The sequence below is a fragment of the Artibeus jamaicensis genome, unplaced genomic scaffold, assembly GCF_021234435.1.
Source record: "Artibeus jamaicensis isolate MK-2021 breed Jamaican fruit bat unplaced genomic scaffold, CSHL_Jam_final contig_700, whole genome shotgun sequence".
NCBI lineage: Eukaryota > Metazoa > Chordata > Mammalia > Chiroptera > Phyllostomidae > Artibeus > Artibeus jamaicensis.
The window spans coordinates 1,288,122-1,315,869 of NW_026521930.1; the positions used below are offsets into that span (position 1 = coordinate 1,288,122).

The window sequence follows — 27,748 nt, forward strand, 5'->3', positions numbered from 1 at the left end:
TGGTCACATGCCCTCCTCCCCCCAAGACCTGGCCTGCAATCTAGGCATGTGCCCTGACTGGGAATTGAACCAACGATCTTTTGGTTCACAGCCTGACTCAACCCACTGAGCCACATCAGCCAGATAAAGGGTATCTTTAAAACAGAAGTAATAAAGCCCTGGTTGGGTAGCTCAGTTGGTTAGATCGTCATCCTGTACACTAAAAGTTTGCAGGTTTGATTCCCAGTCATGGCACATACCTGGGTCATAGGATCAGTTGTCAGTTAGAACATGTACAGGAGGCAACTGATCATTGTTTTTTTCTCTCTCTCTCTCTAAAATCAGCAACGTATTCTCAGATGAGGATAAAAAATGTAATAGAGCAAATAGTTATATAGATAATGAAAGCATGTTAGGCAAATAAATAATTATAGCTTGGGACAAAATTTCCAGTGATACTACCAAATTAGGACTTTGAAAACTTCTGTCTCTCCAATCACTCAGGTAAAAGTGAAGAAGATGTACTCAGTACAGCTGTGCTGTCGACCCAAAGTGACTCTAGTGATAACACAGGCACTTGTATCATGGATGCATATGAGAATGATGAACAACTATTTCTAAATGAACACATTTCAGTAAATCTTGTATTGCTTTTGTAGGTATGTAGAAATAAAGTATTACAAATGGCATAAAAATATATTGTATGTGAGTATAATAACCTAAATGCAATTTATTCTTACTATGCAAATATCATCACCTATTCTAGTTGTAAAATAACTACTTGTTTCTGAAAATGGTCTTAATAGGTGGGAAAAATAATATGCCAAGCAGAATATATCAAATAAATATTTTTTTATTTTGAGAATACATTTATGAAAGCTGGGGGCAGTGAAACAAGCGTAGGATAGAAGAAGCAAGCCCAGGCAGGGCTGCTTTGGCTCTTTAGAAATGTTATGGGAAAGAAGTGAGCCAAGGTGCAGCTGCTATCAGCTCACTGGAGTCAGAGAAAATGGGACCTTGGGGTCAGGTTCAGGGGGTTAGCCGCTGCCCGTTGCTTCCCCGGTTGCCAAGTCTCTTCAGGATCCCTAGAACTTACGGAGAATAGAACGCCTGAGAACGGGGGAAGGAAGGTGTGGGCATGCTCCTGGGAAGAAACGTGTGCATAACAAATATTTATTAACATGTGAAGCTTTATGTATACTTTTAAAAGCAAATGTACAAATGAGAGAAATTACAAAAATTAACCTGATGTTCTTTTCCCCAATGTATAAATGAACATTAAAGATCAGTAAGGCCATCACCATCAGAATAAAAAGTCCATCTGAAATACAAGTAATTACTTCAAATGTCATTCAGATACTTTTCTTACAGTTATAACTTCAAAAAGTATTAGGAAGCCAAATATACCCAGAACAGTGTGTTTTTACCTTACTCTAACTTATAACATACACAAATATGCTTCCATCTTTTTGTCCAGCCAGCAAATGAGAATCTGTACCTGACCATTTAACAAAAGACCAGTTCTGGTCAGAGACAGGTGGAAGAAGAGCAGTGCAATGACCTAGAAGTAAGTCCCAAATGGCAATCGTTCCAGAAGTCAACACTGCTGCTGCGAAATTATCCTTCACATCACCTTCCAGGAACCTAACATCAAGCAGGGAAGAGAAGATTAAAACCACGCATCCAAAAAAACAAAGCCCCAAACCATGCTACTTATAGCAATAAGAAATATACCATAGCAATATACCATACATGCCTCTATTTGCAATGCTGGGGTGGCTGCTACTGCGTTGCAGTTTGAAACATAATCCCATGTGCAGTCCCTACCTAGCTCCTGATGTGTTTTGTACCCCTTGCACTCTAGTTTACCATGGCCAAACCCAGTCTCCCCAACGTCTTTGGTCTTGCTACTTTTCTTGGAGAGCTCTAACCCCAGACTTGAACGTGGCTGGGCTTTTCTCATTACTCAGGCCTGCTGCCTCCACAGAAAGGTCATACCGAATCACCTGTCTATGGCAGCAGCGTGTGCGCACGCGCATACACACACACACACACACACACACACACACACACTATCACATGACCTGTTTTTATCTTCAGGGCACTTTTCACAATGTGAGATTATCCTATTTCCACATTTGGGAGGTATCTCTCCCATAAAAGTATAATGATAAGGCAGAAGTCTGGTTGTCTTTTTAAGACAGGGCTCTGTAGCCAGCTACCTGGCTTTGAATTTTAACAGAACTGTGTGACTCTGGGCAAGTTATTTAACTTCATCAGTAAAATGGGGACACAGTGATTATCATGAAGTTTAATGAAATAGTTGATAGTACAGTACCTAACACACAGGAAGTGCTTCATAAAAATAAGCTTGTTATTCCTCATTGCCGCATCACTAGCACCTTGCAGAGTGCTAATAAATAGATCTAATAAATAGATCTCATCAGTCGATAGTTAAATACTTATTAATAGAACAATATTAACTGCCTACATGGTGGAGGCTCAGTCAAATTTCAAAGTAAAGAAGTTTTCTCAAAGTACATTTAAAACTTTTCTTAATGGAAAGAACAAATTGTAAGTTTTCTGTAGAGAACATTATGGGGAAAAAACAGGGCTTGGATACACATAAAATACATATCCAATGTCATGGTGGTGGGATCAGGGTACAGGGAACCTGAGGCTTGACTCAGGTCTACTAAATATTCTACTTCTTAACATTCTTTACCTTGATCTATATATAGTATTTCATGTTTCCATTAATCCAAATGACACAATAACACCTTTTGTGGGCTGTCATATTTGCATAAGTGCCTTTCAAAAGGTCACACTCATGGACCAAAAGTTACACACTTGCCTCCCAGCCTGCCCTTGAGGAAGACAGTAGAGCATCACGCCCATGCTCAGGGCTGTCTTGGGGTTGATCACAATAAGCTGGAACACAGGGCTTCCTGATGGCTCCTTCTCTTTGGCACACGGATGACTCAGAACAACAAAAAGGAGCCCCTAACACAGAAGAAAAATTAATAACCAAGGAAATCATTAGGATTATGGTAAGAAAAAGAAAGGGCTGGCAGATTCAAAACCAAAGACTCATAGGAACAATCCACAGACTCATAAGTACCCAGGATTTCATTACTGGCTCACTTCTTTTTCAGGCAGGCTCTGCTGAGATTATCACTGAGCTAGACTTCCTGCTTCTCCAGCACAGGGCTCCCAGTGATTTTTCAGCCAGTTTTTTCCAGGTGCGAAAATAGCTCACACACCAATTCCCTCCACCTTAGACACCACTAACACCCATGCCATCCACCTGGGGAAACACTGGCCCGGGAAAGAAGGCACATAAACACACAGAGAGAGTTCTCAAACCAGAAACGTTCATTTGTCAGTTGGTTTTTGAAAATTCAGAACACATCTTCCCATAAAAACAATCTTGTAAGGGGTTATTGGATTTTTAGGCCAGCCTATAACAGCTTATTAATTTATATTTATACAGGAAGAATGACAATAAAAGACACTATCACCTATGGTTGTTTCTGTAGGAAAATGTATTACAAATTTCTCCCAGCTTTAAAATGACATATTCTAATAATATTATTGTATGAAGATATATGTCACACACATATATACATCTATATGTATTTTTTTTAACTTTAAAAAGATTTTAAAATTTACTTATCTTTAGAGGGGAGGGGAAAGAGAGAGGGAGAGAAATATCAATGTATGGTTGCCTCTTGTGCATCCCCTGCTAGGAGCTGACCTGCAACGCAGGCATATGCTCTGAATGGGAATTGAACCGCGATCCTTTGGTTCACAGGCCCCCATTCAATACACTGAGCTACACCAGCTGGGGATATATGTATTTTTAATAAAGATTTTATTTATTTATTTTTAGAAAGAGCAGAAGGGAGGGAGAAAGAGAAGGGGAAAAACACCAATGTGAGAAAGAAACATTGATCAGTTATTTGCCTCTTGCACATGCCCCACTGGGGACCAAACCTGCAACCTAGACATGTACCCTGACCAGGAATCAAACCTTTCACTTTGCAGGACAACACCCAACCAACTGAGTCACATTAGTCATGGATATATGTACATCGCATACTGAAATAAATTATTCTGGGGGATGAAATAGGGAAAATTAATTACAGGGCCATCTTAGCATCAAAACACTCATTTCTACTTTATATATTTCCGGAATGACTGAATTTTTGTAATGAGAATGAATTACCTTTATAATCAAAAAACAACTGTGAGTTAAAAAAATATTAAATGCCATATACTTAACTAGGGGTTGGCAAACTATGGCCCACAGGTCAAATCTGGCCCAGGGATTATTTCTGTATGGCCCATGAGCTAAGAATGGTATATGCATTTTGAAATAGTTGGAAAAAAGACAGAGAAAGATAATTTTGTGACATGCAAAAATTATATCATCTCTGGGTGATTCTGTGTGACAGTGGCAGAGCCGAGTAGCTGCAACAGAGACCATGTGGCTTACAGAGTTGAAAATATTTACTGCCTGTCACTTTACAGAAATGTTTGTTGATTCCTGCACTCAACTATAAATTACTATTTCTGAAGTTTGGCTTCATGAGGAACTCTTACTATCTTTTCCATTTCTGTGCTAAATGTATTAAAATTAAGTAGGTATTAATGTTGTAATACCAAAGATATAACATTTAAACGCCTAGTAGGTAAATTTAATAATTAGAGACAAATTCAACCCTCTTAATTTAAAACAAATAGTAAGTCTCAAGAGCATGTGACAGATTACCTAAGACCACAAAACTTCTGAGTTAATGCCCACAGATAGATGCCACTGGGCTAGGGAGAGATGCATCCTATGCGTTCAAAGCCTCCATGTGCTGAGGCTCATAGGTAGCCCTAAGGCTCAGCAAGTCAGTCTCCACACAGCACCAAAGTGGCTGCTACTGCTCTGCTCATGGCTCAATGGTAGATACACCCAGCAGTCATCCCTACTCCAACCTGTACAGATGCTAAAACCAGGCTATAAGCCAAGTTTTTAACACAATGGCTAAGAGGCTGTAGACTGTTTGTTTCTACACAGAACACTAAAGCCTAAGAGAAAAGCATGCCTATGACCATTTAATCATCCTCCCTCAAAATATTCATTCACATCATAACTCATTTACGGCAATGTGGTTGGCAATCAAGTCTGGTAACATATTTCTCGGTATAAATTAAGCCAGAACCTGGCTGATGTAGCTCAGTGGATTGGGTGTCAGCTCGCAAACTGAAAGGTCACCTGTTCAATTCCCAGTTAGGACACATACCTGGGTTGCAGGCCAGATCCCCAGTTGGGAGCGTGCGAGAGGCAACTGATTGACATATCTCTCTCTGTTTTCAACTGTTGTTCAATTACAGTTCTCCCATCACCCACACCCCCTCCATTGCTCTCCCCTGCCCTGCCAACCCCCCACCCCCATCTTGCTCCCAGTCAATCCCAATCCCTTTGTCTGTGCCCATGAGTCCTCTATACATGTTCCTTGACTTGCCTCTTCCCCTTCTTTCGCCATTATCCCCCTCCCTCTCTCCTCTGGTCACTGTCAGTTTGTTCTATATTTCCATGTCTCTGGTTCTAATTTTGCCCATTTGTTTGTTTTGTTGATTACATTTCACTTATAGGTGAGAGCATATGGTATTTGTTTTTCATCACTTGGCTTATTTCACTTAGCATAATGCTCTCCAATTCCATCCATGCTGTGATTGATGTATCTCTTGCACAATGAGGTTTCTCTCCCTTCCCCTCTCTCTAAAAATAAATAAATATAATATTAAAAAAATAAATTCACAGCCAGAAATAAATGTTTGCCGTTAAGTCATATAGCCAGAAAATTTACCAATCATATTGTACCAATACTTATTTTCATCTATAAATTTCAAGAAAGAACAAACACTGCTATCTAATTTTGAAAAAGATAGGCAACAGAGAAGGCCAGTTAATTAGTACTTACTAAGTTACTGCTCTCATTCAGTGATACCAAAAGTAATACTCAAAGTAGATACAAAGTTCATTACTTACCATTTCAGAATAGGCTTTGTGACAGATGGAAGCTTGGTAGGCATCACCAATGTAGATCTTTTTCAGGAGCTGACCAGTTTTTAAGTTCCTTAGACATCAAAAATAGAAAAGCTGGTAACACTCTTCCAGGAAACTGGTTTTCACATAATAGTCTCTTATTTATCACAGCATCCTTTAGGAGGGGCCCAAGGTAAAAAACTAAGGGATGCAGTCCCCCTACTGTATTGTTTAGTCACAGATTGAGCTAAGAATAGAACTGTATTTCACTTGGCCAATGGTTTACTTTGATAGTTTAGCCCTCTGCTATGCCACTAGGGAGAAATCTCTCCAAATTCTAGGAGAAAAGGTTTCCATTACCTCATTTTAGTTGGGATCAATATTAAAATAAGCCACATGGTATAGCTGTATCATTATGACTTTGCTACAATTCTTGTTACACCTAAGTCTTCCATGGAGGACAGTGATCAGGAAACCAAATCTGGTTAGGCAAGAGAAAACACCTAAAACAGAATCATAAGTATGTCTCTATATTATCTGCTTATTCTAGAGCTAGTCCAAGATAACAGAGAAAGAAGGAAAGACATTAGCCAGTGGTGAAAAATGCAAAAAAGGATGAAGATAAAATTGAAGAAAAAAAGAAAGTTTGTTGGAACCACTTCTTAGCCTGAGGATTTGTGATACTAACAACTGTTCTATCATAGAACTCTGCTGGTAAAAACTTTCAGTTGGCTCCCATTGGCCACAGATAAAGTCCAAGTTATTTTTCATGGTACTTACAACCCTCAAAAATTTAGCACTTGCAGTACTGTGTCACTCATCCCTCCTTTACCTGAAACCTTCTCACTATCTGTTCAACATATTATGCTTATTCCCAGCTCTCTGCCTTGGTTCAAGCTACCCCTTCCAAAGCCCTCCCCATTACTAATGTCATCCCATGTTGACCAATGGTCACCCATTCCTCAAGGCCCAGATTATGTCCCAACTCCTCCCAGCTGCTTGAGCTCAGTTTCGACTCTCACTCCTCCCTATCTGCATCAGTCCACAGAAATCTCCTCACCTCCAATTCTACATAGCATTGTCCATATGACTCATTTTTATTTAATATATACTGTAATAGGGTATAATGTATTCATTCAACAAATACTTCTAAACTTTCTATGGCCCAAGTACTGTACACAAAAACTAAAAGAAGAAAATTAAATTCTCATGTAAGTATGTGAAGTTTTCCTCATACAAGGGATACCAGAGCAGGCTTATTCCTTACAGAGATTAGTGCATGCTCTGTATTTAATAACTGCTCTCTTCTCAAATCCCAAAGCACTCTGTCCAAATCTCTATCACTCTGACCTTGTGCGAACTGTAAAGGAATCATACACTTGGAATTGTAAAACAATCCTATTTACCTAATAGATTTTAGGGGCCTTGGGGCCAGGATTCATATCTGATTGATATTTGCATCTTGCACAGAGAAGTAAAAACTCAAATATCTATCAAATAATTGAAAGATGGTGCTCAGTGAATATAGCTTGACCAAGATTAAATATTTAATCCTTCAACAGTAGTTTCAAAATGAGCCACTCAAACCTGTAGTATAACATGAATTGCTTTAGGCACCTAACAAATCAGGAGTCCCACAGGAGAGGTGAACAACTACTCTCTGTACATACAAAGTTAGAGAAAGCCAGAGTGGTAAAAGGTAGCTGTTGATAGATAGTATGAACCATACAGCTTTGAGCAGCTATCCAAGCAAAGAACTAAGGCAGGCACCGAGTACTGTCTTCAGGGACTTTCATAATACAAAGTAGTACATGCTAAATTAAAAATGAGGGCCACATGAATTCAAAAAAGGTAATACCAATGAGGGCAGAGGTGATAGGACAGAACTCAAGGCAGCTGTGGGGGAAGGTACTCCTTAGAACTTAAACTGACTCTTAGAAGCTAAGTATAGAGATCCCTCAACCTCAAATCTTATTACGATCCATTATATATGAAATGCTATTAGCATAAGGGGGGAACTGAGGGATGGGGAGAAAAAATGGAGCTAAGAAATATGGAATAGCTGAAGAGGAATTTTTGTAATTGAACACGAGGGAAATGGAAGCTAAAGAAAAGCAAACATGGGCCCCATGGAAGTTTTTTTTTTTTTTAAGACTTTATTTATTTATCTTTAGAGGGAAAGGGAAGGAGAGAAATATCAATGTACGGTTGCTTCTCATGAGTCCCCTGCCAGGAACTGGCCTGCAACCCAGACATGTGCCCTGAGTGGGAATGGAACCTTGATCCTCTGGTTCGCAGGCCGGCGCTCAATCCACTGAGCTATGCCAGCCAGGGCTCCCATGGAAGTTTTTATTTCCAGGGCAGAGGGGAGAAGGATGGGAGTAAGAGTGTTTATAAAATAGCATAAATGATAATCTGGAGGCCCTGACTGAGTAGCTCAGTTAATAAGAGCATTGTCCCCATATGTCAAGGTTATAAGTTTGATCCCCACTCAGGGCACATATAATAATCAACCAATGAGTGCATAAATAAGTACAAAATACAAATTAATATCTCTCTCTCAAGTCAATAAATAAAAAATAATTTAATCCCTGACTGGTGTGGCTCAGTTGGTTGGGCATCACCTTGCAAAGTAAAAGGTAGATAGTTTGATTCCTGGTCAGGCCGTGTGCTTGGGTTGTAGGTTTGGTCCCCAGCTGGGGCACATGGGAGAGGCAAACATTTCCCTCCCTCTCTTTCTCCCTCCCTCCCCTCTCTCTAAAAATAGATAAAATCTTTTCTTAAAAATTAAGAAAAACATGATCTGGAGGTTAAATATTGATTCATGGAAATTACTGGGTTAAATTAATGGTCCAGGAGCTAAATAGTAAAGGTCTAGACTATAGAAATAGCAGAGAGAATAGAAAAGGCAACTTTTTAAAAGAATATTGTCCTCAAATTAAGACCTGAGACCTGAGGGAAGTACCCATGTGGGAACCTGCTGCTGTAGACAGCAGGACATTTGAAAACAGGGTCTTCTGGCATGTTATCACATGGTCCAATTTTAGAGACTTCCTGGTAAGGAGGGGCAAGGCGTCTCTCAGGGGCCATGCTTTCCTGTTTTATCCCTAAAGTGTTAGCACTGGGCAGTGCAAAAGAGGTAAAGGTAGTAGTGAAACTAATATCATAACTTTCATTTACCAAGACCCATTTTGGCCCCAAAGAAACAGTTAATGGAGAAGGCTTCTGAGAAAAAAATAAATCAAACTATTCTCCTAATACAAATTAACCTTTCTGGTACTGATGGCCAGATATGGTTCTGTCTGTGGTCAGGAAAGAGAGGTGGCTGGGGACTTTTAGTTTCCTTATCACAAAGTTGTTCATTTGGATTCTGTAATTAAATACTTTTTTTAAAGATTTAATTTATTTATCTTTAGAGGGGAAGGGAAGGAGAGAGGGAGAGAAACATCAATGTATGGTTGCCTTTTGTGTGTCCCCTGCTGGGAACTGGCCTGCAGGGAACCAGCCTGCAACCCAGGCATGTGCCCTGACTGGGAATCGAACTGCGATTGTCTGGTTCGCAGGCCCGAGCTCAATCCACTGAGCTACACCAGCCAGGGCTAAATACTTTTTATATATCTAGTAATTCTGGATTGTATTCTAGATATCATGAATGACACTTCATATAAACTGTGGATTCTGTTAGGTTCCTCTGAAGAATATTGATTTTTTCCCCTAGTGAACAAGTTAACTTGCATAAACTCATATTCCAATTGCTGAAAACCAAGTTTAGTTATCTTTGCCTTACCTGGGCTTTTCTGAGTCTGCTCTGAATACATGTAGTTTAAAGGTAAGCCAAACATTAAGGCAGAGATTATAGCCAGAGTTTATATCTGACTCTCTACTTTTTGAGCTTTCTCTCCTTTACTTTCTAGCTACTGTGGTCACACTGAACTCTGTCATGTGGTTCTTTAATCCAGTAGACAGAAGATTCTCTATCAGGTTTTTGGCCACCCAGTGTGCAACTGGGGACCACCGTTTATTAAAAGCCCTAAGAACAGGAAACTCATTCAGTGACATTTCCTTTCTCTAAGGGATGAACTCCTTTCAGTATCTTTCTTCTTTTTCTCACTCTCCAGTGACTTCAGTTAATTGATTTTTATATTTATTCCAGAGTTAATAGTTACTTGAAGTAGGAGAGTTGGTCTGATAACTAGCACTCAGCCATTAACTAGAAGCAGAAACAATCATACATTTTGCCAACAAAATTTCATTCATTTATAGTCTCTTTTTCACAATGTCTGAATTAATAGAATGTTCTTGTTAGGACAAGTATATAGCACCTGACAGTAAACAAACAATCATATTTAGAGTCTCTTATCTAATCCTAATGACCCTGTGAAATAAGAGGTATATACTTACATTACAGAAAACTGAGGACCTTGAGGGAAAACTTACCAAATAACAATGTTGTTCATTATAGTGGTACCAAGCAGAGCTTCCTGCATCCCTTGAACTTCAGCAAAAGTTTGTATAGTCTCCTCAATAGGCATCAAAAACTGTTTTTCTTTGCTCCTGCATTTAAAATAGCAATAAAAACCAGCATTTTGTATCAGAGCAGTTTCTAAGCAGTCCTTCTACGTATTATTGAACTCTGTACAATAAACACTAACCTGCCCTGACTGATGTGGCACAATGGGTTGGACATCGTCCCACAAACCAAAAGGTCACCAGTTCAATTCCCGGTCAGCGCACATGCCTGGGTTGCAGGCCAGGTACCTGGTCGGGGGCATGTGAGGGGAACTGATCGATGTTACTCTTACGCACTGATGTCTCTCTCTTTCTCTCTCTCTCTCTCTTTTCCTCCCTTCCCCTCTCTCTAAAAATAAATAAAATCTTAAAAAAAATACTAACCTAAGAGCAGAAACAGAGTTCAATCAGAAACATGTATATTCTACATGTTTCAAATATATATTTGTACAATAAATATATATTTATTTTATCTACCTAAATATAATGCAAGTAGCTCAAATTTATAATACACAAAATTAAAGTCACCAGTTTTCGCTTTAAACCTCATTCATGTTTCTTTCTGTATTCTATCTCAACAAATGATACCAACATCTACCCAGGTGACCAACCCAGAAACCTAGACATTATCTTCACTTCCTTCTCTCTATCTTCTTAATCACCAAGCCCTAGTGATTTTATCATTTCATCTCTCCCACATCTGTCTGCTTTTTCCCACCTTCACTAACACTTTCCTAATTTAAGCAAATAATTATTTGTCTCTTGTCTGGATTACGGCAACAGTTCACAAAAAGATAAGACAAACAAGATCCATGCCCTGTTATAAGGAAAAACAGATAAAAAAAAATCACAATAAAGTACATAAATGGATATATGATAGACATAGAAGATGCTAAGAGCTTTGTTTTAAATATATTGAATCTGAGGGAAGCCCAGATGTCTATTATATAGGCATGAAGGTCTATAGGTAAAGAAAGAGCTCAGAGTTGGAAACATATGTCTGCTATTAGTATTTATCTTAGATGGTAACAGAAGTCATAAAAACCAAGTGTGTGGACCAAGAGAAGGATCTAGGATCTTCAGGTACTTGTAACATTTAAGGGGCACACAGAGATTTCAAAGATGACAAAAAGAACAAACTACATTTTGCTAAGCCTCTCCAGCTGCACTGACTTCCTCCCTGCATGTCATTCCCATCCCTCTAAACTGCTTCTATGGTCCAGTATTGAACAGAACCTGAGATACCAAGCCTAGAACACAGAAAAACAAGATACTGGGGGAACTGACTTTCTCTAAAACTCTGGGATAAAATTATTCTTTATCTAATAGTTAAAATCAACCAGGGTTTTTCTTACCCTCCATTTTCTGCAATCGTCACGATCTCTACTTGTTGATCACAAAGGGTCCTGCTGCTACTGACTAGCCTCCTCTTTGTCAGTCCAAGCACAGCTTGTATATTTCCAGAACTCAGAAGCACTTGATTTTCACTTTTAGCATCAGAGGACCAAAGTAATACCCTAAACCAAACATAAGGAAAAATGCAGAGAAGTAAGAAATAAGTTTTTAATAGTTAAGAACTAGGTAAATTTTAAATGGAAACTTCAGACCGGGAATAAAGGGAAAGAAAAAGGGAAGAAAAAGGGGGAAAAAACTTCCCCCTGAAGAATTATATACCTGATTTCCTGGATTTCCAAATTTCCCAAAGCCACGCACACCAGATTACAAACATCAGGCATGGGAACTATCTGTAATACTGGAACCTAAACAACACAAAAAGCAAAAAATGATATTTGGTTGTTTTGATTTTAATCAATCTAAATTTTCCAAAATTTGTTGCATTCCTTTTTATTCTTACTGGAACAGGATAGTTTCCAACATTTGGAGAAATGTGAGAAGGTCTGGCAAACAGCCTCTTTTAATGAGTCACATATCCAAATAAGCTATATGTGTTAACAGTGTTTACACAGTGTTTATTTAATGCAAGCTGTGCTTCTAACAACAGTGGAATAATTAAGTAAATTTTGGCACATGAGCTAATGGAGCATTATGCAGCCATTTAAAATAAATGTATTCACTAAACAAATATTTATTGAGCAACAGCACAGAGCTAGAAACTATGGATATTTATACTAGAGAACAAGAACAAAATCTGCTAAGAGAGTAGATCCTAGCTTGCAGGTTGGACCCCTGGTTGGGGCATGCACTGTAGGGAATAAGAGAAACTGATCAATGTTTCTCCCCTACCTCTTCCTCTCTCTCTAAAATCAATAAACATATCCTCTGGTGAGGATTCAAAAGAAAAGGTAACTATGCAAAGTGACGGATGTGTTAACTTAATTGTGGGACTCCTTTCACATTGTATACATATACATATCAAATTACCACCGAGTATACTTTAAATATATTACAAGTTTAGCCCTGGCCAGGTGTCTTAGTTGTTTGGAGTCGTCCCATACACCAAAAGGTTGCAGGTTCGATTCTTGGTCAGGGTATATACCTAGGTTGTGAGTTCAGTCCCTGGTCCAGGTGCATATGGGAGGCAACCGATCGATGTTATTCCCTCACATTGATGTTTCCCTCTCTCCCCCCCTTCCTCTCTCTCTCAAATTAGTGAAAACATCCTTGGTGAGGAACAAATATATATATGACAAGTTTTTGAGTATTTGCCAATATATTGGAAAAACAAATAAAATTGTAAATAGATAAGTAGGAAGAGTATGTACATACAAGAAGAAATGCGGATACAAGAAGAGTACGCTAAGTGAGAAAAAGAAGATTAAAAGAAATTAATCACACTAGGACTGCAACCAGGTAAGACAAATATGAAAGTGGACAAGGCCTAGAAGAAACTCATGAAGAAAAGAAACAGGATTTTCATGAAGCATAAGATAAACAAGTATCAGCAAGTTTAGAGGTGAGAATAAATTCTAAGCTTCTTCAACAAACCTAGTATAAAACTCCGCCTCTGGATAAACACAGGATAATGCTAATAAAGTACAATGTGAACTGTAGAGTCTAGATACAGCAGGTACACAGTGCTCACTATGCAATTTTCCTGTATGTTTGAAAAATTTTCCTGTATGTTCATAATGAAATGCTGGGAAAAAAGCTTACCTCTCTGTTCTGTCTTGCATGCAAATAATCGCAAAAATCTCTTTCAGAATGGACTCACCTCTGTGAAGTGCCAGGAATACATTTTTTCCCACTGCCAAATATCCAGAGGTTTCCAGAGAGAAATTGCATATTCACAAGCAGTTATGATACATGGCTCTTTGACACCAGCTATTTCCCACCACATAGCACTCACATCCACAGAACAGGAACCTGAAGGATTCTGACCAGAATAGCAACAACAATCAAGTTAAAGGGATACTTGGGGTCCATTTTACTAAAAGAATAAATCTGAAAAGTGATACATAACAAGGATGAAATAAAATACCAAGTAAATGTAATTAAAGTTTTATGCAAGTTAAAATAAAAAGCTTGGTGTGTCTTACATGTAACTAAAAAATTGCACATACATGCCCTGGTTGGTATGGCTCAGTGGATTGAGCACCAGCCTACGAACCAAAAGGTTGCTGGTTCAATTCCCTGTCAGAGCACATGCCTGGATTGCAGGCCAGGTCCCTGGTTGGGGGTGTGCAAGAGGCAATGGATCAATGTTTCTCTCCCATTCTTTCTCCCTCCCTTACCCTCTCTCTGAAAATAAACATTTTTAAAAGATTTTATTTTATTTATTTTTAGGTAGAGGGAAGGGAGGGAGAAAAAGAGGGAGAGAAACATCAATGTGTGGTTGCCTCTCACGCGTCCCCTACTGGGTACGTGGCCTGCAACCCAGGCATATACTCTGACTGGGGATCAAATCAGCAGTCCTTTGGTTTGCAGACCAGAGCTCAATCCACTGAGCCACACCAGCTAGGGCTGAAAATAAATACATAAATAAATATTTTAAAATTGCACATACACCCTTATCTTATAATTAAAAAGGATAGCTCCAGAATGCAATACATTCAAATTTAACCACAAAAGATAGCCCCTAACAATTTAACCATTTAGAAATTAAACATCCTGATAAACCATTCATGTGTTGAAATAATAAGCTATTTGGTTTTTTTGTTTTTTTAATTTTTTTGATTATGCTGTTACAGTTGTTCTATTCCCCCTTTCATTCCCCTCCACCCTATCCCCCATCCCCACCATTACCCCCCCTTTAATTTATGACCATGTGTCTCAAGTCCTTTAGATTCTATATTTCCCATACTATTCTTGTCCCCCCCATCTATTTTCTATATACTGTCTACGCTACTTATTTTCTGTACCTTCTCCCCCCTTCTCCTCCTCCCACTCCCCTGTTGCTAACCCTCCTTGAGATCTTCATTTCTATGTTTCCACTCCTGATCTAGCTGTCCTTTCAGTTTGCTTTTGTTTTAGGTGTGGTTGTTAATAACTGTGAGTTTGTTGTCCTTTCACTGATCATGTTTCTTTAACTTCTTTTTCTTAGATAAGTCCCTTTAGCATTTCATATAATAAGGGCTTGGTGATGATGAACTCCTTGAATTTGATCTTATCTGAGAAGCACCTTATCTGTCCTTCCATTCTAAATGAAAGCTTTGCTGGATAGAGCAATCTTGGTTGTAGGTCTTTGGATTTCATGACTTGGAATACCTCTTTCCAGCCCCTTCTTGCCTGTAAGGTCTCTTTTGAGAAATCAGCTGACAGTCTGATGGGGACTCCTTTGTAGGTGACTGTCCCCTTAGCTCTTGCTGCTTCTAGGATTCTCTCCTTCATTTTAATTTTGGCTAATGTAATGATGATGTGCCTTGGTGTGTTCCTTCTTGGGTCCATCTTCTTTGGGACTTTCTGAGCTTCCTGGATTTCCTGGAAGTCTATTTCCTTTGCCAGATTGGGGAAATTCTCCTTTATTATTTGTTCAAATAAGTTTTCCACTGGTGGCTGTGTCTTTCCCCCTTCTGGTACCCCTATAATTTGGATGTTGGAGCGTTTAAAGATGTCCTGGAGGTTCCTAAGACTCTCCTCATTTCTTTGAATTCTTGCTTCTTGACTCTTTTCTGTTTGGCCATTATTTGCTTTCTTCTGGTCCACTCCATTGATTTGAGTCCCAGTTTGCTTTTCATTGCTATTGGTGTCCTCTGCAATTCCATTCATTTCAATTAGTTTCGCCTTCATATATTTGTCTAATTTGTGGCTATAATCAACCAGTTCTGTGAGGATCCTGATGACCAGTGTTTTAAACCGTGCGTCTGAGAGTTTAGCTATTTCTTCATCGCTTAGATCTATGGGCTCTGGGGCTTTGAGATCTTCTTGCAACATTTTTGGTCTGTTCTGGCCCTTTAAGTGTGAGAAGCGGCGCCTTGGACTCCCAGGTGGCTGGGTTGTGACGCTGTATGTGGGGGCGTGGTCAGAGCGGGGAAATGGCGACCCCCTCTGCTGTTTCTCACAGCTGGGTGAGGAGCAGCGCCGTAGGTGGTTCACCTGGGCCGGGCCACTCAGAGTTGCTGGGTTATGACGCTGTATGTGGAGGTGGGGTCAGAGCAGGGAAATGGCGGCGCCCTCCACTGCCGCTTGCCGCCGGGACCCCGCCAGGCCACGGTCCAACCGCCCACTCCCTCGCCTGTCCGCCCGTGCACAAATGCGCGACCACAGTCAACACGCAGCACCGCTCCCTCGCTGTCTCCCCCGCGGTCGCTCGGCTGGTCGCTCACTAGGTTCAACCCTGCGCCTGGATTCCCCGAGTCTGGATTCTGCGCCTGAGTGTGTCTGACCAAGACCTCCTGTGCAACCCCGCTTCACCAGCCGGTGGTTTCACCCCTTACCAGTCAGGCTGAAGAATTTGTTGTTAACGGACTTCCGAAAAGTTCAATTTTCCGTGTTCTGGCTGTGTTTTCTGTTGCTAATATTTAGTTGTCTCTAAACTTGGTTGTGTGAGAAGGCACGGCACATCCACCCATGCCTCCATCTTGGCGGAAGTCTCAATAACAAGCTATTTGTAAACAAGGGGAGTGCTAGGCATCCAAACATGCAGCGTGTGGCCAAAGCAAGATTTCTCCCACAATGTATAATCAATCATAAAGGCATTTATCAAAAAGCAAGAAAGATAAACAAAAATAAGCAAGCAGCTCAAGAAAGTAAAAGAACAATGAAAGAAGTACAGTGAAAAACACAAGGAAGAAGTTATTAAGAATAAAAACAGGAATAAATGAAATGGAAACAAAAACCTCAATTAATCAATACAACCAAAAGTTAATTTTTCTGGAAAACCAACAGAATGAACAAATCTCTTAAGTCTTATGTAGGAAATGGGGGATTGAGGAGAAAGAGGCTTAACTGCCTGTAAGTAAAATTATGACATAGGTATTACTATGTATTTTTTATTGAAAAGGAATGTGGGGTTCAGAAGCTAAGTGACTTGCCCAAGGTCAGAAAGCCAACTGGCACAGTTTAGGTGTATTTAAAGCTTTCTCCTATACCACTTTTCTCAAGTGAGGGCAATTTTGCAGTGCTCCTGAGGGGACACATGACATTGTCTGCAGATATTTTTAGGTGTCACGACTAGGGAGGGGGTGCTACTGGTTCTGTTTGGTAGAGATCAAGGCTGTTGCTAAACATCCTGCAATGGATAGGCCACCCCACCCCTCAAGCAAAGGATTATCCTGCCCCTAATGCAAATGGTGCTGAAATTGATAAACCCTACTCTACACCAAATTACTTCAAGTATCATGAATACAAAGTTAACTAGGTCATAGGTCCAATCTTTTTCTCAGGAATTTACTAAAATATCATTAACAGAATATTGTAATTTATATTTCTTGGAACCATATATATCACACAGTATATGAAAGATTAACCATTTACTACATCATAATCAAGAAACACTACCTGTTTTCTGACATATCACATCATTTGGGTAGGAAAGTCATGAATGACTCTTCTTTCTCTCCCTCTGTTAAAATGCCTGATTTTAATCTAGATGAGTTACTGAGTTTAAGTTGTTCTTGTCAATAGCTTGACATAATAACTTCTTTAGGAGATTATCTCAAAATATGAATACAGTTAAATATTGTGAAAAATGAAGAACTTAATTAAATCTATTTATCTGAATCTTCTTTAACCAAGTTTATCTAATAGTATTTAGAATGAAAAACTAACCAGGGAATTGAACTGGCAACCTTTCAGTTCCCAGGCTGGCATTGAACCCACTGTGCCACACCAGCCAGGGCACTCTTCTCTATTTTCCTAACAACTCATTATATTTTTTTACATATAAGACATAAGACACATTATAAAGTTAGTCTTCTGACCTTTAATTTTGAAACCAATTGTAGGTTGCCTGGGTTTAAGGTGTCACAAGTAGGAACATCTGTTATTTCAGTCTGTAGAAACAAAAGTCACACCATTAGTCTACACTTTACATATGTCTGCCTGCATCACTTACTCATCAAAATGTCTAACTCGTATGGCAAACTCCTTCGCTGACAATGAAGGTAAAAGGATCCTCACTCCACTTTAAAAATACATATTTAAATTAACTTTAATTTCCCCAGAATGAACTTAACATTTATAATTAAGTCATATCAAAGCATATTAAAATCTGTTTTTATCCGAATCCAAGGACATGCTTATTGACTTTAGAGAGGAAAGAAGAGGGAGAGAGGGAGAAAAACATTGATATGAGAGAGAAACATCAACTGGTTGCTTCCCATACATATCCCAAATGGGACTGAGCCCACAATCCAGGTATGTGCTATGACCAGGAATCAAACCTGACCCTTTAGTCTATGGGATGATACTCCAACCAACTAAGCCACACCGACCAGGGCTGTGGCATTTAAAACATTCTTAAATACTGACAAATCAATGCGTAAGGAAGTCATGCTGTCCACGGTCAGTAAGGTATTTCATTCCTTTAGAAAAAATGTCACAAAGGAAGTGGACTGTACCTGTTCAATGGAATGTTTCCATGGTTCCAGGCATTTATTTCCACAGAGCTGATCCTCTTTGACAGTGAATGACTCAGTGGGGAGAGGTGTTGCTTGGGGACTAGAATCACAGTCACATTTAGGCTGTCCTTTCCTTCCTGACACATGGAGTATGTCATCTAATTTTGGTGGGCTGGTGCAACTGTGGCATTGTTGACTCTCACTGGTTTTCCCATGAGAAAGCGGGGGTGAAGAGCAAGTTAATCTAACAACTTCTACAGACACTTTGTGAACCTGGGGGCCAAGATCTGGAGTAGTGCCTATGATGGGGAAAGCAGGTGAACACACATCTGCTGTTGGTCTGTTATCATCATCAGGAGTAATAGTGTTTAAAGGAGTGAAAAGTACTATGGATGAGGAAAGGCCCTTCTGCTGCGGCTGGCTTTTTAGCTTTGGTATTTTAGGATGTGTTTTTCCTGGTAGAACAATCAGTTTCTCTCTCAAGTCTTCCATTTCTACGTCGATTTGTTTAGGAGTCAGTTCCTCCAAAACAATACATTTTCCCTCTTTAAGACGCCTATCTCTATATACTTTTGTTCCAAAAGGCTCAACTGGCTTTTCTGAGTAGGACTTCAGTTTTTCAAGCTTAAGAAGTCCAAATTCTTCATCAGGTAACTGAAAGTCTGTGATTTTTAGAATGGATGACAGTTGCTTTAAACTTAACATTTCATGCTTATGAGATGGAGCACTGCAAACATCATCGCCCAAAGCTGAATAAACATTATTACTAGAAGAAAAGGAGTCCTCTTTTTGGCAGTGACCTTCTTTCCCTAAAATAGAGAGGAACAATAACATACCCAGGAGAGACATTAACCCCCAACAGAGTCTACTTCCAAACTCCAACAGGGTGTAACAGGTTCATCATTTCCCATCCATAACTCTGAAAACTCATTCAAATATCAGCCACAAATTAGTAGTTAACTAACAGCTCTCCTTCTGCACTACCCAAAACAGTATGGTGCTGACAGCCATTGGTTGGGGGAAGGCAGAGGAGGGTAGTCTGAGCTTGGCCACTGACTTGCTGTGTTACTTTGGGCAAGTCAGTTCTCTTCATTTCCCCTTGTCCCTCATAAGGGAACTGTACTAAGAATCTCTAAAGAACTTTCTGCTCTAAAACTATGATTCTAACAGATTTTCAGAGTACAGTACAAAATGCTGGCAGTTCTCACTAAAGAAAACTTAGTGTCCCCTTCAAGCAGAGTTATTTACTACTCTTAGACTAGAATTCTATACCATTCAAAATGCAGCTGCATCCATCATCTAATAAATGAATAAACAAATGCTGTTACATATATACAATGGAGTATTATTCAGCCATAAAAAGAATGAAGTACTGTGCACACTAGAACATGAATCTATCTTGAAAATAAGGCAAAAGCAGCCAGACACAAAAGGTCAACACTTTGTATAATTCCATTGGCATGAAATAAGTAAATCCAGAGAGATAGATTGCCAGGGGCTAGGGAAGAAATGGAGAATGAGGTGGGAACAAGATTTCCATGTAGGGTGATAAAAATGTTTTGGAACTAGGTAGGAATCATGGTTGCATGTTATGAATACACTAAACATTGTAAAATTGTTCACTGGACAATTAAACATTTAAACGTGTTCATTTTGTTATGTGAAGGTCACCTAAGAAAATTTTAATGTAGCTGTCAGTCACTAAAACAGCAGATTATGTCAACACATACAAAAGAATGTTTCTAATTTATTATGAGATTGCTTTGCTTTCTCTTAGTATTCTTGTTGGATGGTAAGTCATAATGACTCTTATTTTTATTCTATTAACTAGTTACAGCTCATAGACCAAACTGTCAGTCTAAAGGTATAGAGCAAACAAGCTTCCTATTTTTTATTTTAATACTCACCCGAGGATATTTGTTTTTGATTTGAGAGAAACATCCATCACTTGCCTCCCGCAAGCACCCAGACTGGGGATTGAACCTGCAGCCTAGGTATATGCTCTGACCTGGGATCTAACCTACAACCTTTTAGAGTACAGGGTGACGCTCCAATTAATTCAGTCACACAGCTAGAGCAGGTTCCGTATTTTTGTAAGTAAAGTTTTATTGGAATGCTGTCACATTTACATGTTGTCTATGGCTACTTTTGCACTATCTCTGAGTAGTTCTGATAGCACAGAGAGACAATTTACCACTTGACCTTTTATGAAAAGTTTACTGATCTCTAGTATAAAGCCAGAGTAAATTATCTAGTTTTTATGCTTACTTTATCAGACAACTCCCAATTAATTTAATTAAAAAGTTTAAATTATAACATGTCACTTGCTATCTTCCAAAATCTTGTGTCCCACAGACCTTAGACTGTATTGGATATTTAATCCCCCCCCAAATTGCTCAGATCTACTGCATTTTTTAGACAATCATTCCTAAGAGTCTGTCAGTGACTTCTTACTCTTGACACACATTTCATCTCAAAACACTTCCTATATTACTTATATTTCTATCCATGGATAAAAACTGTGTTGTACCTGAATACTAATTTTAGCTAAATGTCTGATATATTTTCCTTTTGATTGCCAACTTTTTAAACCACATTCATGAACTCTGACACCACATGACCAGGTTTGAACCCTGGTTCGTCATTTTAATTAAAACTTTAATCTCCTGGTACCTTAAGTTTCATCTGTAAAATAAGGATAAAACTAGATTCTGCCCTGGCTGGTGTGGTTCAGTGGGACAGAGCACCAGCCTGGGAACTGAAAGGCCATGAGTTTGGTTCCCTGTCAGGGCACATGCCTCAGTTGCAGGCTGGGTCCCCAGTTGGGGGGTGTGTGAGAGGCAGCCAACTGATGTTTCTCTCCCTTCCCTTCTCTCAAAAAATATAAAATCTCTGAAAAAAAAATAGATGCTACCTCCATAGGGTTGCTGTGATGATTCGAGGTGGCATCTGTACGGCATGTAGCAAGTGCCAGGCACACAATGAGGCCATTGTTGTCATCATCCTCAACCTTACCTTGATTTATCATTACTCTCCTCTTACCATGAATAATTGCTTTTTCATTCTTTTCTTTGTGCAAGGTGACTTCTTCCTTGGACCTGTTAACACCTGATATGCCAGAAGTGGGCAAAAGTAGTTCATGATGATGTGATGTAGGGGTGCAGATTGACTTTCTTTTTCCTCTGCGTCTTTTATTGAATGGCTGGGTAACCACCTTCCTCGAAAAATCATCTTTAGTGGTCCCAGTGGGAGAAATGACTTCATTTAATGAGAGAAGTGTCTGAAAAGGACTTCTTGAACTTGTTTGTCCTGTGCACATGTCACACATCCTAGTTATATTTCTGTTTGTTTCTTCACTGAAAAGATTTAGAATTTTAGTAGCTTCCTTATTTTTACTTTTAACCCCTTTCTTTCTGACATTGAAGTGACTTTGAATTACAGCTTCCAGGGCTACTTTCCTCTGGCAATTTGACATTTGTCGTGTTGTTCTAACATATTCTGCAGGAAAAAGAAGGCCTTCTAGCATAGTGCAAGAATGGGTTTGATTTTTTGCAGAAACAAGAGAGACTACTTCTGGACCAAAACTCTTAGACTGATTCAGAACCTCATTTTCCTGAAGACTTTCATTTCTATTATCAAGGGCATTACTGGAAGATTCTAAAAACTCCTCTGTGTGACTCTGGTCTTTTAAGTTTTGGTTTTCATTTGCTGGTAAGTTACAAGTGAATTCATTTACAGAAAATGCATTATCTGCTTCTAAATCAAGACTTCTAGGCTGCTGGCCACTTGCACTTACAGTTTTATTTACCTCTGGGTTATCTGTGAAGACAGTCATGTTTTTGTTGTGTGCCTCGAAGTTTACAGGTGACATAAGGCTAATGCTTTTTAAACCATGAGCAGTAAGCTCACAGTTCTGTTCAGGAGATTTATGTTGAAGGTGCGGACCACTACTGCTATCTGAGGGAGTATACAAAGGATGTGGGGGCACCGTAGGGAAATTATTTTCTCCTAAGACAGCATCCACACTGCTCTGTGGCTTGGCATGGAATGGAATTAATATACTCCCTCCATTAGTTTCTGCAACTGGTGCTTGAGAATCTGGAATGTCAGACTGAGGATTCAAAAACTTAGTTCTTATTTTAGTTACAGATGTCTCAGGATTTTCAATATTGATGTCTTTTTGTTTGTTTAGTCTTTTTCCAGAGAGGATAAGTGAACCAGTGTCAAAGAAAGATTCTCTCTCTTGTGAAATAAATATTCTCTTCTGCTGCTTCTTTCTTCTCCCTGGCAGCTTACTCTGCCTTTTCTCACCATCAGGGCCATTGATGCTGTAGGCAAAATATTTTTGGATATCATCTGTTCTCTGTATGTTTAATCCTTCCACTGGACCATGTCTAGGTTTAAAGGACTCAGGCTCCACATCTCCAGTTTCTTCATCAAGATGGGTGTTGATGTGTAATGTGTCACAAGAAGATACATTAGTTTTAGGTTCTAAGGAGGAAAAAATTGTATAATTAATATTTTTCTTTCAAAAGGAAACAAAAATACTTATTTTCAATATTATCTATAAATATCAAATATTTACTTAAAAAGCCAATGTGTTTCATTCAAGCAGATTAAAGTTCAAGTTTTTAATAATCTAATAAACCCTAATAATTTTATGTAAAGGTAAACAAACAGAATTGTGTTAGAAAAATGATTTTTAAACTAAAAAATATATCTACTCTTTATTGAAATCATCTTTTTTCTTAGTTTTTTTTCACAGCTTTATTGAGGTACAACTGACAAATATTGTGAAAAAAGATATACAATGTGATGTTTTGATATATGTATACATTGCAAAATGTTACCATAATCAAGCTAATTAACATAACCATCAATTCATATAGTTACAATTTTTTGTATAGTGAGAACACTGAAGATCAGTTCTTAAGAAATTTCAAGTACACAATATACATGTAGTATTAACTATTATCACCATGTTGCACATTAGATCTCCAAAACTTATTTATTCTGTGTAACTGAAACTCTATACCCTTTGAACAACATCTCCCCACTTCCCCCCATATCTTACCTAATTTTTTATTTTATGTCTTTTTTCTTAAGGCTTGGAGGCTTTTTTTCCTCCACTGGTCCATAGGCTGGTGGGTGGGCTCACTACAGGGCCACTTTGCAGGCCCCTAGCCTCTGGCCAGATCTGCCTCCCTCTGCTTATGCCGCTTCTGCTCCAGCAGTTTTTTGCTTAAGTAATACTAATACCTCTTTCCTATTTCAATAGCCTCAGATTTTATGATTATAATATCTAAGTATTAACATGAGAAATGACCATTGTTTTTAGAGTATTTCCTGCCAGACATTTTTCTTTGTGCATATGTAGAAATTTAATTTAAAAATCTTTCCAATAATTAATCAATAAGTGTAACTTCCAAAAGTAGAGAGGGAAAAAGAACACTAAACAAATCAACTGAATGGACAGTTTATTGCTCATAGAATGGGAGAAAATATTTACAAATCTTGCATGTAATAAGGGTATAACAGCTATAATATGAGGACCCTTATAACCCCAGAATAAAAAAAATAACCTAATTAAAATATTGGCAAAGAACTTGAACAGACATTTCTCTAAAAGAAGATATAAAAATGGCCTGTAAGCATATGAAAAGGCATTCAACATCATTAGTCACTGGGAAATGCAGAATTAAAACCACAATTAGATACCACTTCACATCCACCAGAATGGTTATCATTTTTTAAATAGCAAATTATAAGTCCTGGAGATTATGTGGAGAAATTGGAACCCTTAGGCATGATGGTGGGAACACAAAATGGTATAGCTGCTATAGGAAAGTTTGGCAATTCCTCAGAAAGTTAAACATAGACTTACCATACCACCCTACAGATGCATGCCTAGGTATGTATTTGAAGTACTTGAAGACATATGTCTACACAAATGTTTGTATATGAATGTTCCTGGCAGGTTAATAGCTCAAATTCATACAGCCAAAAAGTAGAAACAGCCCAAATGTCCATCAACTGATGGTACATCTATACAGTGGAATATTATTCAGCTGCAAAAGGGAATGGCTAATGATGCATGCCTGGATGTATGTATGTTTGGATGGATGACCACAGAAAACATCATGCTAAGTGAAGGAAGCCAGTCACAAAAGGCCACATACTGTATGATTCTATTTACATGAATGTCTAGAACAGGTTAATCCACAGAAACAGAAAATAGATTAGTCACCAGAGGTTTGGGGTGGGATGGCAATGGGGTTTCTATTTGTGATGGTGAAAATGTTCTGGAAATAGAGAGTGATTATGGTTACAGTGTCTTGTGAATAATATAAATGACCATCCAATTGTACACTTTATTTTAATTTTCTAAAGATTTTATTTATTTTTATATAGAGGGGAAGGGAGGGAGAAAGAGAGGGAGAGAAACATCATTGTGTGGTTGCCCCTCAGGTGGCCCTCACTGGGGACCTGGCCCACAACCCAGGTATGTGCCCTGACTGGAAAACAAACTAGCGACCCTTTGGTTTGCAGCCTGCACTCAATCCACTGAGCTACACCAGCCAGGGCTAAATTGTACACTTTAAAGAGTCTAGCTCTTTACTTTACTCCATCCTTATTTTCTGACTATGAGAAAAAGAACCACAGCCAAATACAACTGGCATTATTTGTACATCTGGCTGAAATGAATAATGAAGCAAATGTAAGTAAATGGGCTAGCTTTACCTGAACAGTTTAGCTGTGGTGAAACTTCTGGCTGAAGCAAACAATCTTGTTCTTTCACTGTTTTCTTAATAAAATTCTTAACCTTCTCAGCTCTTTGGGCACGCTAGAAAAAGCAAAAGCAGCTCAAGGAACAAATATAAGAGAAAAAACATTTTTTAAAGCTTCATTATTATGAAGAAATGTTTTTGTAGTTTGTACTATAAAACCCCAGTTTGAGAGAATAAGATTCACTTACCTGAAGGCGGGCTAGGGTCTTGCTGTATTCCCTTTTCAAGAATGCTAATTTTTCCTTCAACTGGAAGAACAACAATACCAGACAATATTGAGCAATGAAAAGAGTACTGTGAGCAGTGAAAAGGGGTACAGTGCCTATTAGACACGAGTGTGAGCTACTCAGCTGGTCCCTCAGCAAGAGGCAGTGCAGGGAATGGCACCAGCCCACATTACTCTCACTTCTCACAAAGCACCAAGTCCTCTCCTGTCTCCGTACTTTTGCACAATCTGTTTTTTTATCACCTGGAGCATTTCCTCCCCAGCTCACTTTGCTAATTTTTACTGATTCCTCACGCCTCAGTTTAGATTTTTATTTTCCTGGTCCTTTTTCAATCCAGATTAGACACTCCATCTCTTCTCTGTTTCCTTTATCACAGTACTTATTATACCTTGTTATCTGTTTACTTCTCCGTTCCCCCACCCCTCGTTCTCACTGTGAGATCCTCCAAGGCAGCAGAAGCTGTTACCCTCAGACATTCACCTGGAAAATGAAACTCTTATTTCTCAGGTATTGGTCCAGGTATCTCTATCTCCACCACCTGGGAACATAGTTGCATTAGTATGTAAGGCTATCAGCTATTGTTCCAGGTGATAAATATACAAAGTGGTCAGGCTTACGTATAATGACACAGATAATAAACAAGAAAACAAATAAACAGGGGAGTGGGAGGAGGAGAGAGGGAGGAACAAGTACACAGAGTGAGTAGCATAGATGGTAGGTAGAAAATAGACAGGGGGAGGATAAGAATAGTACAGGAAAGGGAGAAGCCAAAGAACTTATATGTACAACCCATGGACATGAACTAAAGGGAGAAAATGTGGGTGGGAGAGGGTGTGCAAGGTGGAGGGGAGTGAAGGGGGGAAATGGGACAACTGTCATAGCATAATGAATAAAATGTTTAAAAATAATAAAAAAAAGAAAACAAATAAATGGATTTCACACAGTAATCAGGTGAGAGCTCCAGAGTTATGGGAATGGATTACTTTACATAAGGTGGCCAGGGATCACTTCTGAGGACTAACATTTGAACCTAGACCTGGAAGAGGACAGAGATGGCAAGGGGAGATCAGAGGGAAATCACCTTGCCCAAGATCGCACAGTTTATAGATGGTATGTGATTCAAACCCATGCAGTCCAGCTCTAGAGTCTGTACTCTCTGCTAGACTGCTTCTCAAGATGTCCTATTAATCACCAGGCTTATCAAGTATCTGTGAATTACCTCGACTTATAAATGCCCCTCTCACCCCCACTAGAAGGTAGGCTGGGATAAGAAGACTGTTGGTTAATGTGAATGAAGAGTGTAGCACAAAACCTGGAACAAAGCCAGCACAAGATACCTTGTTAATTCTAGCTTATACCAGCATAAACAAAGGTGGCATAAATACAGATGGCTAGAGCAACACTGTTGTAGAAACAACTGTCGTAGAAACAAAAGCTGGAAACCACATGTCTCTCAGCAGAGTAATAACTAAAGAAACCATGGTACTTCCATACTACAGAACACTATACAGAACTTAAAAAACAGGGTCGATAAACATATACTAACACAGATGTCAATCAAACATGGAGAAGGAAAACAGAAGCTGCAGAACCATCAAGATTTTACCATATATAAACATTCTTCTTTCGAAAAACTACACATCACTTTTTGGTGGTTAGAGAATACAACGGCGCCCCTCCGCACTCCCCACCAGACTATTAACAGACTTAAGGGGCGGGCTAGGAGGAGCCAAGACCGAGAGTGTGTCGGGGCAGAGAACGTGTCAATGGGAACTTTAGTTTTATCTACAGTTTTGTATTTTGTATTTACGCATTATTGCTGTAAAAACTTTTTAAACAAATGTGTTCTTTAAACACTACCAGGCGAGCACTGCACTCTTCTACGCTTTCACTCCCTGGGAGCCCCGAGTTGAAAGAGAGTAGGTTAGATAGAGGTCAGGGCAGCCCGAGACTGCCGGCCTACAATCCTGGGGAGGTGTGAGAGTTCGGAGTCAGCCCTTCCCGTACACCCGACACCTTTTCCTTCTCCTCGCAGCTGAGGAGTTTCCCGGGAGCCTCTTCCATCGCCCTTGCAAACGAATCGAAAAGAGCAGCCGTCCGGGAGCTGTGGATAGGAAAACTACAGCTTGCCCTGGGCCCCACTGGCACCTCTAGAAGGAATGGGCGCCCGGACCCTCTCCGCGCGCGAACAGCTGGCCCAAGCACTGCCCGCGCACGGTCTACCGGGCCAATGGTGGGCAAGGTTCA

General features: G+C 39.3%; 1 protein-coding gene across 3 annotated transcripts; it reads right to left on the reverse strand.

Moving 5' to 3' along the window:
- Positions 1-816: 816 nt before the first annotated feature.
- PALB2 (partner and localizer of BRCA2) lies at positions 817-27,726 on the reverse strand. Of its 3 annotated transcripts, XR_008392727.1 has the most exons (14): positions 27,518-27,726; positions 25,463-25,522; positions 25,228-25,330; positions 21,529-22,977; positions 18,487-19,295; positions 17,848-17,919; positions 13,701-13,862; positions 12,203-12,288; positions 11,884-12,045; positions 10,457-10,573; positions 6,023-6,110; positions 2,834-2,982; positions 1,225-1,623; positions 817-1,123 (listed from the first exon to the last, which is right to left on the reverse strand). XR_008392727.1 is itself a non-coding variant. In XM_053671713.1 (13 exons), exons 1-13 carry the CDS (start codon positions 27,563-27,565, stop codon positions 1,413-1,415), a joined length of 3,516 nt encoding a protein of 1,171 aa, XP_053527688.1. In that variant the 5' UTR covers positions 27,566-27,726; the 3' UTR covers positions 817-1,412. The 3 variants fall into 3 exon arrangements, 2 of the variants coding, with proteins under 2 accessions (XP_053527688.1, XP_053527689.1); XM_053671713.1 differs by having other exon boundaries at positions 817-1,623; XM_053671714.1 differs by lacking the exons at positions 18,487-19,295; positions 25,228-25,330; positions 25,463-25,522; positions 27,518-27,726 and having other exon boundaries at positions 817-1,623; positions 21,529-21,600.
- Between the last annotated feature and the right edge of the window lie 22 nt (positions 27,727-27,748).